The 17931-nt window shown below is 39.5% G+C and overlaps 2 protein-coding genes across 6 annotated transcripts in view; both read right to left on the bottom strand.

Moving 5' to 3' along the window:
• The window catches only part of LOC134534366 (lysophosphatidylcholine acyltransferase), a 45214-nt gene extending 41793 nt beyond the window's left edge, over nt 1-3421 (bottom strand). Inside the window, exon 1 of the mRNA XM_063372803.1 lies at nt 3076-3421. Within this exon, the coding sequence (XP_063228873.1) occupies nt 3076-3192 (117 nt within the window). The 5' untranslated portion in view covers nt 3193-3421. The remainder of the gene's footprint in view (nt 1-3075) is intronic.
• A 5005-nt stretch (nt 3422-8426) lies between these two features.
• On the bottom strand, nt 8427-17666 carry LOC134534367 (uncharacterized). 5 transcript variants are annotated; one of them, XM_063372804.1, is made up of 6 exons: nt 17431-17666; nt 12717-12875; nt 10137-10235; nt 9733-9918; nt 8952-9064; nt 8427-8762 (listed from the first exon to the last, which is right to left on the bottom strand). In XM_063372804.1, the coding sequence occupies exons 1-6, from the start codon at nt 17433-17435 to the stop codon at nt 8512-8514; spliced, it is 813 nt and encodes a 270-aa protein (XP_063228874.1). In that variant the 5' UTR covers nt 17436-17666; the 3' UTR covers nt 8427-8511. The 5 variants fall into 5 exon arrangements, with proteins under 5 accessions (XP_063228874.1, XP_063228878.1, XP_063228879.1 ...); XM_063372808.1 differs by having other exon boundaries at nt 8427-8650; nt 17431-17523; XM_063372809.1 differs by having other exon boundaries at nt 8427-8807; nt 17431-17523.
• Nucleotides 17667-17931: the final 265 nt, after the last annotated feature.

The raw sequence follows: 17931 nt of genomic DNA on the forward strand, positions 1-17931 counted from the left end.
GCAGGAGCACCACCGTATACACTGCAGTCTGCAACCACACACAGGCACTCATGACACCGCTACTAGCTCAGCCCCAGGCAGGCCAGCAGCCAGGCTGCCACCAGCAAGTGGACTATGGCCAGTAGGCGCAGTGGCAGGAGCACCACCGTCAACACTGCAGTCTGCAACCACACACAGGCACTCATGACACCGCTACTAGCTCAGCCCCAGCCAGGCTGCCACCAGCAGGTGGACTATGGCGAGTAGGCGCAGTGGCAGGAGCACCACCGTCAACACTGCAGTCTGCAACCACACACAGGCACTCATGACACCGCTACTAGCTCAGCCCCAGGCATGCCAGCAGCCAGGCTGCCACCAGCAAGTGGACTATGGCCAGTAGGCGCAGTGGCAGGAGCACCACCGTCATCACCGCAGTCTGCAACCACACACAGGCACTCATGACACCGCTACTAGCTCAGCCCCAGGCAGGCCAGCAGCCAGGCTGCCACCAGCAGGTGGACTATGGCGAGTAGGCGCAGTGGCAGGAGCACCACCGTCAACACTGCAGTCTGCAACCACACACAGGCACTCATGACACCGCTACTAGCTCAGCACCAGCCAGGCTGCCACCAGCAAGTGGACTATGGCCAGTAGGCGCAGTGGCAGGAGCACCACCGTCAACACTGCAGTCTGCAACCACACACAGGCACTCATGACACCATTATATATATTCAATGGTTTTACTAAGAGTGGTCTCAGTGATCAAATTTTTGTCATCACGTTAATTACCATTCCGTGGTGATAATGAACCTCTTGGTTCTCAACATACCTGCAACTACTTGGGTATTTTTGCGTTAATCGCGGAATATGACACTTTTCTCAGTTCTCATTTTTCCAGACTTTTTCTTCAAAGATTTGCCAGGAAATTAATAAAAAATATTTGTATAATACGTAACGTTTTGCAAGATATTGTTAACGAAATTCTTGAAAGCAGTTATTTTTCTATTAGTGTTTTTTCGACACCAGACATATATCATACTGATCAGCTGACTGTAATGCTAAGACATGTTACGACATCAAACGGTAAAGTGAGGGAACCTTTTCTCATTCATTTCAATTGAAAGTCACAATTGGGAAGAACTGGCAATCTCTATTTTAAATCGTTTAAATAAATGTAACATGAAGTAGCTTTGGTTCTGGGTTGTAGCCGTATCCTTGGCGAATAATTCACCGAAGTTTCGGTTGGCATTGCAGTCGCCATCATCAGGGAGCAGTTATCTGATGATGGCGTCTGCAATATCGATCGAAACGTCGGTGAATTATTCGCCAAGGCCACGCCTACAACCCAGAAGCCAAGCTACTTCAGACAATGGCCGCGAAAGCCTGCGATCATTAAATGTTATATTAACATAAAATATTTAAGAGGTCAGTCATACGACAATGAATTTACATTTTTAAAAAACTAAGGAAAGTTAATTTTTTGAAAACATGATTGAATATTAAAATAGTTTTAAATGTGATTTTTTGAATGTTCGATGATTGGTGATTGTGTTACAGCCAGTAAAGAAATAAATCATTGTTATAAATTTAATTTAATCACCATTTACAAGTACTATATAAACTCAATCACATTGCATTACCTATAAATATTTTTGTTTTAATAAGGACATACACTCATTGGTGCCGATATATTAAAATATAATGTTGGTATAAAGCTTAAATGCTACCTAGTCTTGCCTACCTGAGGGGAGTGGCCTTGCATTCCGCACAGTACACACGTCACTAGTTTAGCAAACTCATTAAAGTCAATCATGACTGCGAATTATCAAAAGATTTGTTAATACATTACGTAAGGAAACACGAGTCCCTGCATGACAAATAGCAAACATGCGTATCGAGACAAATCTCAAAAAAAAAAAAAAAAAATACCTGGCGTGCAATTGCATTTATTGGCGAATCGCGATTAAATTTTTAAGAAGTATGATTATAAGTAGGCAGTCAGTGCTCATATTCCTCCCTTAACTAGACAATTCCCCTGGTGTTGACTTGGAACACGCGCTAATTTGGGAAAATGTTCCAACGGACGGGCATTAGTCGTGTTGTGATCGCCTAGCTGCGTGGTGCGGAACACTCGCGACGCACTCATGTGCGACGGACGCAACGGGCTATTGTAATCCTATTTTTCTAATAGTTTATTCATTGCACGGCGTTATTCCTTACATTTTTTATTGTATGGTTAACAGCTTTACGTCAACGTCAATTTGTAATCTTTGTTATAATTTATATGTGCAATATTGACGTTCTCTATACCCCAATTGTATTACATACATGTATAGGGGTCAACAGAGAGATGTATTTAAATAATTAAATAATAATTAAATAATTAAACCAGAGACTTAATCCCTATTTGACACTCTTTATTATATCAATAACTGCCGGACAAGTCTGTGCAGTTTGTGATGTTTAGAAAGTAGCCATCCACTGTCAGAAAGTCCGCACTTTCACCCTACAGATGCACTCAACTCTCGAGACAGCGCGTAACAAAGCAAATATACGACTCGAATCAGTCCTTTCAAAGCAGTCAGCAAGCCTAGGCTTGGCAGCAACAAACGTATCGACCCTACTCATTGTTGTCTCCGCGCGCAAAGCTTTGCCCAAGCCTTCCAACATGAAGCATGTTGTTCATTAAGTGGGTACTTCCCATTTCAGGTCATGTTTTTATATTTATATTAATCACTGATCAACTTTAGGACTTTTTCAGTTGTTTAACTTTCACGAAATGAAAAATATATACAAATAATTTAAATATAAAATCATGACCTGAAATGGGAGGCACCCCCTTAACACAGAGTAGTTACAAAGACGCTACGATACTTGGGTCGCACACACTTCTCTGGCATCGTAGATTTTCTATAAACTGGGTTAATACGCGCCATATATGTTACAATAATTGCTGCTAACATGTGTTCACGCATGCTTCCACAAGTACACTGGTGTTTACTTTGCCCGGCTCAAAATGACAAGAATAGATCAACATTTTCAATGACATGCAGCAGCTACAAACAAAAAAAAAATGAAAATAAGAGAGAAGCTTACCTTTATTTTGTCATATGTCGTTGACAGTTCTAAATTATGAACGAATGGATTAATTATATCAGGTGAAATGCTGTACTCGTCCCCGGAACACATTTTACCGTTTTGTTTACTCTGCATTTCTTTGTAAACAAATGTTTTTAAACTAAATCTCAGTACATAACATTATCTTTACTGAACGAAAATTCACCAGTACCACATTCGTTCCCTCGGAGTTTCACACGGACATCGCTCACACACTATTCTGTCAACTTATGGTTAAAACTGCACAATACCACATCGTTCCGTCATGAGATGAGCGACGCTCTGTCCAAATAACCCAGCGCCCCACATTAGCTTTCTGCTAGACAGCTTCCCGTCCAATTTTGTCAGATAGCTACGATGAAATTCCGGTACTAGGCCTTAAAAACCTGGTATTTTCCATCAAATCCTAGTACGCTACGCAAAAGTAAATTTTCAGTTTTTTAAATTTACCTCTGAAGACTATTAAAATTATATTTATATTATTTATAGTTAATATAATAATTATAAGTTAGAAAATAAAAAGTTCTAACAAAAAATGTTCTGACATAAAACTAGATTGTACTTACTTTCTAGAGAGTTTATACCTACCATTATAAATATTATATTCAGCACAAAAACTATTTTGATAATAAATTTCAACGTCAAAAAATTTAACTAAGTGGTAATTTTAATAGCTACAAAATTATGGCACTGTCACGTACCAGGGTAAAAGGACATAATATAGTACATATACCAGACTTCTTAGACATTTGGCAACACTGTTCTGATCACTCCCTGCAAACATCTGTACGTAACGATAACAGATAGCAGTACTATCGCCAAATAAAATATAATAGAAAACTTTGGAAAGAAATAAAAAATAATTCTAAAAGAGAATGAAAACCCAATTTTAATATTTAGAAAGCTGGCAACTTAATATACAGTTTAAAATTATTAAATGACAGACATAACTTGTTTATGTATTGCAAATTGGAAAATATATGTTTTAAAATTTTATCAACGTATAGATGCATAATAAAGTCATGGTGACGCAACTGTTTACGAATAATAAGATGTTTTAGAATATAAAAGAAAATTATTTCTTTGAAGCCTGATAGTTTGAAAATTTGATATTGACAACGACTGGTTTTAACAAATTAATTTTCCTTGTGAAATGAATGGGTAAAAGTATAGTGTGCCAAAATTGAAAAGAACGGAAAACCAGGGGAAACATTTCTTCCACAAATCAAAACCATTGCAATACAACTAAGGCCGTGTCAAAATTCGTCAATTACTTGATTGTGTACTTGCAACTTTGCTTATTTCCCTTTGACGAATCCGTACTGGTTCCTTCTACTAGTACTTTATTTACTCTATGGTTCCTTCTAGCATATGATCAGCGATAAACCATTTACTTATCTCTGTATATGATCGAAGACTGGTTCAACGTATGGCCTCTTAAAAAAGTATTAGCCAGCCGAAAAGTAGAGATGATACCAACCGATATTTTATATCAGTGATTGCTCCTAAATATCTGTGACTCTTACCGAGGTAAAGGCTGGGTTCACAATTAAAAAAATTCTGCGAACTGCGAAATCGTTTCACAATTGAATTCTTACTGTTAATTTCAGCCAATGAAATTTCGCGTACGATGCGACATCTGTTTGCAGTGTTAGTAAATAAACATTAACTTTCAAAATAACGATAATACTTTTATTATCTCGACATTTTCTTACCACAATATGGTTAATAAATATAAACATATTTCTAGTCCCACCAAAAAAAAACACCCTGCTCTTCTCTCATTGGCTGTTGTGCCATGCGTACGCGACCGAAATAAAATATATTCATTTCACTGCTATGCGCACGACCTCGCTCCCATGCACACGACCAACTTTCTGCTATTGTGAATCGTTAGGTTAGGAAACATGGCGTTCATATCCTATGCACACGACCTACTGTTACTGTTACTGTTATTTTTTCAATTGTGAACCCAGCTTAATGCTCGTTGCTTTTACATGTGGTCCCATCCGATGACAGCCCAACCACTTCTTGTCTGCTCTAATGGTGAAAGTATAAATTGAGTAAACAGCAAGCGCTAATTATTTAACTTTACAATTGCGATTCGTTTCAAAATACATAAAGATGCAGTTTAATGAATCGATAGTTACTAATGAAATTTAAGGGCGGTAATCCAACAGAGAAAAACAAGGGTTTAGGTGTTCAAAAATGCTTACCTGAACCCTAACCATATTCTTAGTACACAATAATAGGACACATCCATTCCCTTATTTTTAGGCAAAGGATTTTGGTTGTCCTATCCATCACCATTCTGTTGCCCAAATCCCGCGCATTCGCAGAAAATACTTTTCCTTTGATCTCGTCCAGATGGCTGAACCGCATCTGGCGCCATTAACTTGTACATGATCATATTGTGATCGGAAAACATACCAAGCATGTTAGTGTGCCAAATTAAACTTTATGATATCGAAACTATCCTGGAATACATTTTGTACACTTTAATTTGATTGCCTGGTCAACATTCTGCTACCCTTTTTACAGATTACTGTACTTTGGTCATTTTCTCACGTGTTTTGAATTAATATGTAGGCTATGCCCCACCTGGGCAAGCAAGTATTTACATTGTGTGAGCTAAACTTAGTAAACAGAGTTGGTGCTTGCTTTGAGTGCTGGATTTAGATGACACTGGCTTCAACACAAAGAAACCACTCTGGTCAATAGCCGCTTGGAAGATAATTGATACACCAGCTGTGCTGGCCGTTGGTAGCGATGCACTGAACCACACTCTGCGCTGCAGGAACTGGTTGCATGTACTGATGCAGACATGCAGACATCCTGTCGAGTGGCAATGTGACATTGCGGCCAGTGCAAATCAAAGGAGCACTGATGGATGCTGTTAACGTATTTTAATGACCATGAATCAAGTGATATTAAAATATTCCACAAGCTTGCAGTATTTATCATTTGTTCGTGTTAGTATGGCGGTGCTATTGGGGTGGTACTTTTCTTACTAGAGCCAGTGTTTTAATTATTAATTAGTAAACATCATTAGCACGGCATCCCCGGTGGCTTAACATCTGAGCATTCTCTGTCGGGCCAAAACACCTGCTATCTGCTGGCCATGTGGCGATGTTATGCTCCAAGCCATTTAGCTCTATCATGAAATAGCCAGCTGATGCCTTGGAATTCAGCGGCCCTATTCTTGACTATCGTAATAATTCCTCTAGAGGAATTACTTCAATCTGACAGAGATTTGCTAAATCTTATTTAACATTTGCCACCTCTTTTTCTGGGGGAATAGAAATTCCGCTAGAGATTTGAGAGTTCTTTGTTCTTCGGAAATACCCTTATTTACTGAACTTATGTTCTGAACTTTGTTTTGTTAAAAATGGTTTTGAAATACTTAAAATTTATGTGGATGGTTGATTAAGTTAGGTTAGATACATAAAAATTTTCTAAAAGTGTGGATGTTTAAGTTACATTAAGTAGGTTAGCTACATGTGAAACCAGCAATAAGTTAGTATGTGATGTATATTTAGATAAGAATACGCAATGTGATACTGTAGGTAGGTCTGTCACTGATTCGTCTTAAAATATGATTGAAATTCAATTAAATGAGAAAATCTATATAAAAAAAAAAATTATGCAAACTCATGCAATAAGGTTTAAGAATATAACAAATTTACTGCATTTAAAAATTGCAAAATGAGTGTCATTACAACATTAAAATTCACATTTTCATGAGAAATAGCTTGTAAATGAACTACAACTAAAAGTTTAAAAATATTACATTTGTTTCTGCAATTATCAATGTCAAAAATTTCTTAAATGTGAACAAAAGTTATATATGCATATTTTCATTACCATTTTACCTACTTTACATGAAAAATATGGAAATTTTCACTGTGTGAAGTTTGATATGTATTTGTTAACTATGTTTTGTGATAAATACTATTACAATGTTGTAGTACAACGTAATTCATTTTTCACATTAAATATTGCAAAAATGTTTCATGTTTTGATGGATAAGATCTATAGTGATAAGTTTATTTAGGCTATGTGCATTTATTCGTGAAAAAATGTACCTATTTCGGGATTCAAAGGTACTCAAAATTACAATTGATAATGAAAATAAAGGTTATTATTTTTACCACTTCTGATCTTGCAAACCTATCCTACATTCCTGCCTTGCGGTAGAAAACAATCCTTCAAACACTTGCCAATAAAAACCCAAACTAGTATTATAAATAAACAATATGAAAGCAAAAATAGTTGCTGAAAGATTTTCTGAAAATACATATGTAGATTGTTTACAACTAGAGGAATTATTCCAACAGCATCGAGACTAGGGCCCCAGCCATCATTAACATCAGTGGGTAGAAGGAGGCAGGCAGTCACAATTTTGATTTAAGGCCAAAGACTTTCGGTGTCCACTGTTAACTGCCCACGTGGCATTTGTTCTAACTTATGGCCCTAACAGCCCCTTCTATAATGCAGCATAACATCTCATGAGCAACATAATTGGGCACACCATGTTGTGAGACAAATTAAACAGGGCTCTTTAAGCTGCACACATGCGGGTCGCTGAAGGCGATGTGTTCAGAAAGCCGCCACGGCAGAAGCAATGTCCCTTGGCGAGTGCAGAAGTTGACATTAACGAGGAACGTCCCTACAAAGGTGGTCCTTCGCCTCCACTCTCGTCGTGGTCACGACACGGCCGGGGCTGGACCAGATCTGCGGCCCGAGAACGAACATTCACATGGTGGAAGCACCACCAGAGATGGGATGTAAAATACTTAAATGTAATCAGTCTCTATGCTCCCCTTGCATTTTAAAAGCATAACATATTAATCATTAATGTAAAAGTACAGTTGTAATTTTTAAACAGTATCTTTTTATATAAAATTATGAATGCCAAGTTGATAACAATTTAATCATATCTCAGTAAATAAAATGCCTCCAAATACATCCAAGATGCAAAAATAAGGGTTTACATGTTGAATATGCTACACCTGTACCCTAACCAAATTCATAGTGCACATTACCTAACCCTTAGATAGGTCACCACCAGTTACTTAAATTTAGAATGTATTTTGGTATCCTATCTGTGACCTATCTGTTGCACAAAATAGTATGCATGCGAAGAGCTAACTTTTTCGGTGATTCCATCCAGATGGTGAACCCATGGCTGGTGGTATGTATGTATTTACTTCCGTAAATATTGTGGGACGTGCGAAGCATATCTGTGTGCCAAATGAAACTTTATCACAGCAAAACCATTCTGGAATACATTCTGTGCTCTTTAAAGGTCATAATAAGAAAAAAATATATTCTGAATTAAAACTGAAAACTTAGTTCCTTTATAAACAACCATACAAAAGGCATAAAATCAGCTTATAAATACAAAAATTAAGTTTAAAATTTCAACGCTGTTTCATGAGGTTTGTTCAGCATGTGACTGGAAACTGCAGTAGCGGCGGTCCGTGGCATCCTCACCGGGGCGGACACTGCCGGCCACTCTCCTGCTCGAAGAAGTACGTGCGTGCCAACATTCCTGCACAAATGTCTCACATTGTGCTCGATGCACGTCACTAGCGAAGCGCTGTGGCGAGGGCGAGGTGAAGCCGCGGCCGTGCTCCTCCCCGGACCGCGCTGCACGACACATCCTTGCCCCACCAGCCGTGCCAGTCAAGTGCAGAACACACAGCATTCTTTAAAATATTATCACAAGTGACAGCGTGCAACGAGAAATGAACCAAAACCAAAAAAGTTAAGTATTTTAAGTATTTTCAAAGTTATAGTCAAGTTACATGATCCACTTTTAAACTGTTAATTAAAAATGCACAACCACCTACCTTGTAGCTGTTTTTTAGACTCATCTTCTTCTTGGAAAGCAGATTTCAAGTTGCACCGAGATGCATCGTCATCTTCAACAATAACGGAAAGTGTGTTGTTTATACGTAGAATTCTACCACATTGTTAAGAAGAACATGGGGTCCGAATTCAGGGTTTATTATTTATTTTGGTTTCTGACGGCCTACAAACAAAGCATTGTGAGATTAGCTGTTCCAGGCAGATTAATAGCAAACACAGGGTACATGGAACTTACCAGTAAAGAACAAATATGGTCAGCTCACTTGTAACGGTATGAAGTGAACTGCTCCTGGGAGAGTCGACGAGCGCACACAGAGCCCCCGTAATAGTCAAAGGTTTAAAATTTAGATTCCCAGACTACCCAAAAATTCTCTTAATTTCATGCTAATTCTCCAAAATAGCATATAGACAAAAAAAATAGTTGAAAATTTCATAATGAACAAAAAAAAGGGTTTCATTAAAGTTTCTCTAATATGTAATTTTATTGAACTGTCTAACGTTTTGCAGACCTAAGCCATTCCCTACCCTATTTTTCATTCAGAAGTGTTCTTTAAGGGAGTCTCATCGTACGAGGTACATGCCTGTGTCCGGCAGTTCCCGGCAAGCGAGACAGCACAGACAGGCAAGTAGCAACTTTAAAACCTCACAACTTTAATCAAGTTTTCACTTCATTGGCCGGAAAATACGGTACTAACATACTCGCAGCAGCTCGATACATTCGGAGTGGTTCTGACGCGACTGACAGAAGCCAGTGAAGGATACGCCTGCTGGTAGTAGAGGCAGGAGTCGTGGACCCACTCCAGCATCGCGACAGGGGCGGGCGTGGCGCCACTGCCGCGCAGGAAGTGGTCGCACTGCGCCAGGCGGCTCCAGCCCAGTTGCTGCACGCAGCCGTCCACACGCACGCGCAGCTCTCGCAGGTGCGCCACCCTCGCGTGCAGCTGTGCGCTGCAACACGACACCACCTGGCTGGCTCGCCTGCTCACCGAACAAACCCAGGCTTTCTGCAGCAAAGGATCAAGAATTAAAATCAAAATTAGTACTAAATAAAGAAAAACTCAAATAATATATATGAAAAAAGGGGCACGGGAGTTACTTTGCCGAAAATGAAATATCAGCAACACAATCATCATCGTTCACACAAACATTAACTATGTAATGCTTACAGTGCTAACTGCAAAATCTTGATTTCTTCCTCGATACACAACTTCAGTTTGCCAATCACTTTGTTTTTTTCCTGAGCCGGGATCCGTTCGTCCTCCACGCTGCAACAACGATTACCCACCAAACAGCGTTTCTCTAGCTCCACTCACAAGAAAACTAATTTCTATTCAATGATCTGGCAATGGGTTGAATCCCAATTCCTTGAATTTGAATCCCAAAGAGTACCTTGAATTCACCCCTGAGACCAAATCAAGGTGTGTCTTGGGGAATGGTACATATTAGGATAAGTATGAAGAAAAAATATACCTAGTAAACATTTTGGAATTTACCACATTTCTTACAATATTTTTTTCTCGAATAGAAAATCTTTTGAATAATGAGGATTCAAATGGCAATCCCTAAATTTTACCTCATCGTTTTCTAGATGCAGCAAAACTTCTCAACCACAAATAAAAAAATTTGGTAATTTTTTTTATTTTTTACTTTATGACTTTCTGTAATAGCAATTTAACAAATGACTATTGTCATCTTACATTCAAGAGTTAATGGAACAGTTTTCTTTAAAAGATTATATTCAAAACATACATGAAACACATTGTACATATACAGAAGATAGAACATTCCAGATATTCTTAAAAATGTTTTATAAAATTTCATTTAAATGGTTAGTTTTATGAAGCATTCCACTGTCTTCAAAAATTGTTTCTGGTCTCTCATAACCATAAAATAAATATAATTTTTTTCTGTAGTAATTATAACATTGAAATTCAAACCAGATATGATCTTAAATCCAGTAAGAAAACATTTCAGTGTTTAAATATAGAATCAGTAGGAAGGATAATAAAATGTCAATGATTTTGTTGAATACCTATAGAAGTTAAACTATCCAGGATATAAAAAACATTTATCTCTTTCTTTAATGAGATTTTTAAAGTTGTGTTCCACAAATGTCTTTTAAAATACAGATTTATTAGTATACTTACTTGGTTATAAAACATTTGTGTGTATTATTATTGTATTTTATATATATATATATATATATATATATATATATATATATATATATATATATATATATATATATATATATATATATATATATACACATTTAATAATTATAATAACAAAAAAGAATAATATAATATATATTATTATGACTATATATTCCCATAAAAGAAAATAAACTACTAAACATTGTAGAATATTTGTAAAAAAAAAAACATTTCATAATTTTTGTCACTGGCTTATGCTGACTGTAATGTTATAACATTCACATTATCGAATGTTTTGAATGTTCAGGAACAAAATTTAAAAATTTTGTTTGTTGTGTTTAGTAAATACTTTATACATAAATTGAAAACATGTATCAACTCAAATTCTCGAGAGCAGAGGCCGTAGTTAGCTCTCTATGAGCCTGTGTTTAAGTGGAATGATTTAGTCAATGAAGTATGAGAAGGCAACAATGAGATGCAAGGTTTTTTAATTTTTTTTGTTTTGTTTTTTTAACAAACGTGCAACAAGTTTGGTTTTACAGGATTTTAAAAACAATCTCTTTGATCACGTCCTGTGATTTATAAACTCTTTGTAACAATGGTGTTATCTAGGCCTATTGTGCCAAAACGTATAAAAATGTTTGTGACCACATCGTAAATGTTTTGTTTTCATGGAAATAAACATATTATTTGGCACAGTGATTTATAGAAATAACCAATGATGTTAAACTATCATCACATTTGAAACTAAGGGGCATTTTTATAGACAGCAGTGGTCAGGAAGACAAAATCTTTTGATAAAGAAAATTGTACTAAATCATTTCATAGACCTTAAAAAACACTTTGTGATCAATTTTTTTTTTGCTGCTGTATTTAAAGATTTTTGGACGGTTTACAACTGAACCACTGGTGGCTATACACCTTAAGAAATAGAAGATGATAATTTTGTGGAGTTTGGTTTGTTTATTTCTCCATAGCAATGAGTTTATTTTGCCGCCGAGTGCGGCCGAGCGAGCGAGAAGCCAGGCCTGCCACCTCCACGCGACGTCAGCCCGATGCAAGAGTGGAAGGGGGGGGGGGGGACGCGACGGCTGGGAAGAGGCCCGCCTGACCGAACATACCGGTCGATACACCAGTCAGCGGAGTGGCGGGGGACACCAGTTTGAGCCCCTCACCGCAATATACCAGCAGGACATGGATTTTAAAAGGTGACCATTTTTAGTGGTTGAACTAGCGCCTTTAACTTAAAGAATAATAAAAAATAATACATTGGAATATATGTAAATATATTTTTTTTTAGGCAGCTTCACGTAAATTGTTAGCATAAATACTTCACTTGAAATTTCTGACTTCAAAACTTAAAAAAATAACAAGCTACAGTTCAACCTTCTCAAGGAAATGCAACTTAAAAAATGTCTAGCAATAGAAGTTTAAAATAATTACCACTGGACTCATACATACAGTAAAATGTCTCAGTTAATAAGTAGGATATATTTGTATGTACCTTAGGAAACTTGTTAAAAAGAACAGACTGTATGTCATGAGCTGATAGAGGGAGGACCGGGAGATGCGCGGCCGTGTCAGTCCCACCTGCGCACCAGCCGCAGCTCCTCCAGGCGAGCGAGCAGGACACGCAGAGGGTCCCGACATTCCGCCAGCTGCCCCTGCCACGCGCGCTGCACCTCGCGCAGCGCGGTGAAGTACCCGCGCAGCGCGCTCGTCAGCTCCTCCAGCTCCAGCGCAGCACGCCTGCGACACGACACTCCGCCTCACACTCCTTCCTTCTTTAGCCGCCCATCACTGTGCCTGGTGGTCCACTAGCACTTTCCCTCTGTTTCTCCGCTACGTCGTCATCCCAGGCTTGATTCTCCGCTACGTCGTCATCCCGGGCTTGATTCTCCGCTACGTCGTCATCCCGGGCTTGATTCTCCGCTACGTCGTCATCCCGGGCTTGATTCTCCGCTACGTCGTCATCCCGGGCTTGATTCTCCGCTACGTCGTCATCCCGGGCTTGATTCTCCGCTACGTCGTCATCCCGGGCTTGATTCTCCGCTACGTCGTCATCCCGGGCTTGATTCTCCGCTACGTCGTCATCCCGGGCTTGATTCTCCGCTACGTCGTCATCCCGGGCTTGATTCTCCGCTACGTCGTCATCCCGGGCTTGATTCTCCGCTACGTCGCCATCCCGGGCTTGATTCTCCACTACGTCGTCATCCCGGGCTTGATTCTCCGCTACGTCGTCATCCCGGGCTTGATTCTCCGCTACGTCGTCATCCCGGGCTTGATTCTCCGCTACGTCGTCATCCCGGGCTTGATTCTCCGCTACGTCGTCATCCCGGGCTTGATTCTCCGCTACGTCGTCATCCCGGGCTTGATTCTCCGCTACGTCGTCATCCCGGGCTTGATTCTCCGCTACGTCGTCATCCCGGGCTTGATTCTCCGCTACGTCGTCATCCCGGGCTTGATTCTCCGCTACGTCGTCATCCCGGGCTTGATTCTCCGCTACGTCGTCCTCCCGGGCTTGATTCTCCGCTACGTCGTCCTCCCGGGCTTGATTCTCCGCTACGTCGTCATTCCGGGCTTGATTCTCCGCTACGTCGTCATCCCGGGCTTGATTCTCCGCTACGTCGTCCTCCCGGGCTTGATTCTCCGCTACGTCGTCATCCCGGGCTTGATTCTCCGCTACGTCGTCATCCCGGGCTTGATTCTCCACTACGTCGTCATCCCGGGCTTGATTCTCCGCTACGTCGTCATCCCGGGCTTGATTCTCCGCTACGTCGTCATCCCGGGCTTGATTCTCCGCTACGTCGTCATCCCGGGCTTGATTCTCCGCTACGTCGTCATCCCGGGCTTGATTCTCCGTAATTTCATCTTAAAAATAATAATAATTTCTCAGTCATTGAAATTTTTTCTACAGACCACTAAATATTTAAATTATTTTAAATAAAATCACATTAAATATATACATATGTATATATCAACCATGTGCATACATAACTATTAAACCAAAAACTAAAAAAAAAAAAATTGCCATTCAGTTCAGTCTTGCTGATTAAGTAACAGGACGACATAAGCAGTGGCGTAGCGTGGGTGGGGCGGAGGGGGCGGCCCGCCCCGGGCGGCAGCCCGCGGGGGCGGGTCGCCGGTGAAGCGGGTTGAGATCTGATCTATGATTCATTCATTACATGTGTCAGACACACTATAATGTTCCATTTTTATCTAACATTTTGCGCACCAACTATTTTTTAATATTTATTCAAAAGAAAAACTGCGAAATCACTGACAGAGCTCTTTATAACGTTTGTTTGTTTTCATACGAACGGCACATCGCATCATGCCGCGCCGCCCGGCGCGCGCGAGCCGAGTTGAGCGGCACTCCTTATTATGTTAATTACTCATACAAAATCTTTTGTTTCACGCGTCGGCCCGTGTCGATGCCTCTCTTTCGCACTCATTGAATTTAGTACTACGCATTGTACTGTAAAGTTTGACCTTAACCCAGGGCAAACCAAACAACTTCCGCGAACCGGGACACAGTAAAACTCCTATATTGCCCCGTACCGCGAGCGCAGGTAAACCCAAAAAAATATTAAAACCCAAACTAATAGCAGGCTTAAAAAATACTAATAAGGTTGCGAACAGTGAGAGGAGGCAGCAAGTTAAAAAGACGCAAAATTTATATGACAACATTTAATAAATATATATATATATATATATCATAAAATCGTTTCATCACAAATCGGCGCATCCATCATAAAATACCTACCCTATTACTACTTATAAAAAATAGCTATATAATAATACTAAAAAAATACTTTAACAATTCCCCGAAAAAATTATAATTTGATCATATACTTCGGAGCTCCAAAAATTAAATATAATTACCAAAAAGGCATTAAAAATATATAAGAACATATTAATACAAATACAAATATAGATACGCACCGGGCGTATCACCGCTGTAAATACTAATTAACATAGGCGAAATCTAGCAAAAAATTGACACACCTAAACATGCAAATAAATATACCAAAAATTTAGCAAATTACAAATTATGGGTTTACAAGCCCTTCTCAGTTAAATCATTTTCTAACGGTCGACGCCTTTTTTCTTCTAGGTCTGGCAGGGATTGGGTGAAACACGCTGAACGTAAAATCCCAGTTTCAGTTTTATTAGTCCGTTAATTTAAATCCCAAAAATCCACAAATTATAGTTTCGCACCAGGGGTCTAAAGGGTCAACGGGGCAGTGGCACATGAGCTCCGCTAGACTATAAACTTGGCTATATTGTCGATTGAACAAGAATTGGCTGCTAATATTGATTTTGACAAAGTTATTTCTGACTTCGCTGCTCATAAGGCCCGTAGAATCCGCTTGTAAAACCGCTCATCCTATTTTAACTTCAATAAAAGGTACCTCATTGCATGTGAAATTTAATTTTAATTAAGCACCTATAGAATGGGGGCGGCAAAATGGGTCTCCCGCCCCAGGCGCCGAGATGGCACGCTACGCCACTGGACATAAGACATCTATTAGGGTTGCTGTGGCCAGTGAACTGACTTGGAAACCTCAAATAATATAAATAGAGGAAAAATTGAATCCTAGTATTGTCATAATTAGAAGGCTAGCATAAACTTGCAATTGCAATCACTTACAAACAGCATATTTTGCTATTATTTACTGTGCTATTAGTTATGACATAACCCTAAAGTAAGTATGTTATGACTGGGGCCGAGATAATCTATTTTTCAACCTAATTATGCTACAGGATCATGCTGCAGCTAGTATAAAGTAAACAGCAGGGCGACGACAACAGGATCGGAGACATCTTAAGTTGAAAACAGTCTCAACAGCACTATAAGAGCACAAAACTAATTTACATTACATTTCATTACAGGTGAATTTTACAATAATTTGACACCATCCCTTTAATTGAAAATACAGTTTGTCGCATGTGGCTGGGACTGCTGTGTTGAGTATGGGAGAGGGCTGGGGCTGCCTGGCAGGACTCTGCAAGGAGGCAGGGCAGAAGGCATACTCCACGCTGGTGTGTCCTGCTGTGATCTGGGATCCCTCCCTCCCGCCAGGCTACATTCGCAATAGCACGCAAACAGCACACAGATAGCACACACGCACAGAGATAGCACAGAGCTTGATGCTACATTCACGCACAACACAACACAAAAAAATACCGGAAGGATTCAAAAAAGGTTTTAAATGTATAACTTGTTAACAATTTTGGTCACTGAAGTTGGCATAAGTGATGTTTGTTTATGTTATGTTTGTTTAGATTCATATGTTGTTATTGTGGTACGGTTTTCATTAAACCCAGAAAAATTTTAAATACTTCAAAGTTTACATACAAAATACAATGAGCATTCAAAAATACATATCACTGTTTATTTCAAATCCGGCTTCTTTAACACATTCATACACTGACTTCCAAGCATTTAATTTAGCTCCTTCATTTTTGTATTCTGCGGATCCCCTGTCATACAAAATATTTTTACTTTCTATTATAACTATCGAAAAGCTATCAAATGTGCCTTCCATTTTTATGTTATCGTGTGTTTGAAAACAATAACAAACTACTCAAGTCAACAGCACCAATACTTTCGTGACAATTGTTCTTTTATAAGCCCACTAGAGTAGTACTTAAACTGTTTGCTGATTGGCTACCACCAGGGTCACGCACAGAAAAAAACCTAAAAGTTAAAAGTTAATGAACTTTCTGTGCGCCGATCCTGTGCTATTTTTCTGTGCGCGTGCTATTTGCCAATGTGGCAGCTCATATCTAATAGCGTATGTTGAACCTCTGTGCGTCTGTGCTGTTTGCATGCTATTGCGAATGTAGCCCGGGCTTAAGAGAGCTGGAGAAGGTGCAGCGTAGAGCAGCGAAGTGGGTGACGGGTATGAGAAGGGGGAAATGCATTGTCCAACTGAGATGGTTAAGGAGCTTCGGTGGGAAGCATTACAATGGCTGAGAAGGGTGGATAGGTTAAATGGTTGCGTAAGGTAATAAAAGGAGAGGGTGGCTAGGGGCAGCTGGGAATTAGGGAACACAGAGGTGGGTGTAAAGGGCGGAGAGGTCATAGGTGGAAGCTCCAGACGGAATGAAAAGAGGGAGAACACTAAAGGATTACACGGGGGGGGGGGGGGGGGGAGGAAAGTGAGAAAAAAATAGTATTCCTTGCCACCTATTGAACGCCCAATTGCGTGTGTAAAGGCGGAATTACAATAGCCCGTCACCTCCGACCGTTATTAGCCGACCCGTCAATACCCGAACAGCTAACAAAGCCACTTACAGCATGACTTCATCCGTACTTCAAAATATTTATCAAATGACGTGTTACCAACAAAATAATGTTTTTCCCTCAGAAAAATTATTTGGATGTTGTTTACTATTTTCGTCGTGTTTTTTTATTCTATTGTATTTTTGTACCCTCGGAAAAATTCAGAGTCGTGATTAAAATGATTGGAAATGAGTTTTAAGAATAGCAATATTATTTTTAAAAAACAAATGAATAACCAATACAAACACCATAGACCATAGCATAGATAAAGATTAGTAGACACAGGCACCACAGCGATGGAGTCCGAAAATACGTTATTCTTTGGAATAAACTAATTTTTTTTCTTTTTTCCTAGCCTAAGTTAATTCTAAGTGTGTAGGAAAGGGTCCAGGTTAGGGGAGGACCTAAGTGTGTCTCAGGCCGAAGCCTATACACTCTACCATGCGGGTTTTTAACCATGCAGGACAAGGGCGCGTGCATCGTGTGCTTATTGGGGTTTACTGGCCAGCCATG

Source organism: Bacillus rossius, chromosome 7 (genome assembly GCF_032445375.1).
Source record: "Bacillus rossius redtenbacheri isolate Brsri chromosome 7, Brsri_v3, whole genome shotgun sequence".
Lineage (NCBI taxonomy): Eukaryota > Metazoa > Arthropoda > Insecta > Phasmatodea > Bacillidae > Bacillus > Bacillus rossius.

Excerpts from the sequence above, each read along its gene's own strand:
- LOC134534367 (XM_063372804.1), bottom strand. Across the intron at positions 10,236-12,716 it reads GAGCTGCGGCTGGTGCGCAG|CGTGGAGGACGAACGGATCC; the intron begins GTGGGACTGACA and ends TCGTTGTTGCAG. Across the intron at positions 9,065-9,732 it reads TGCCTCTACTACCAGCAGGC|AATTCTACGTATAAACAACA; the intron begins GTATCCTTCACT and ends ACAATGTGGTAG.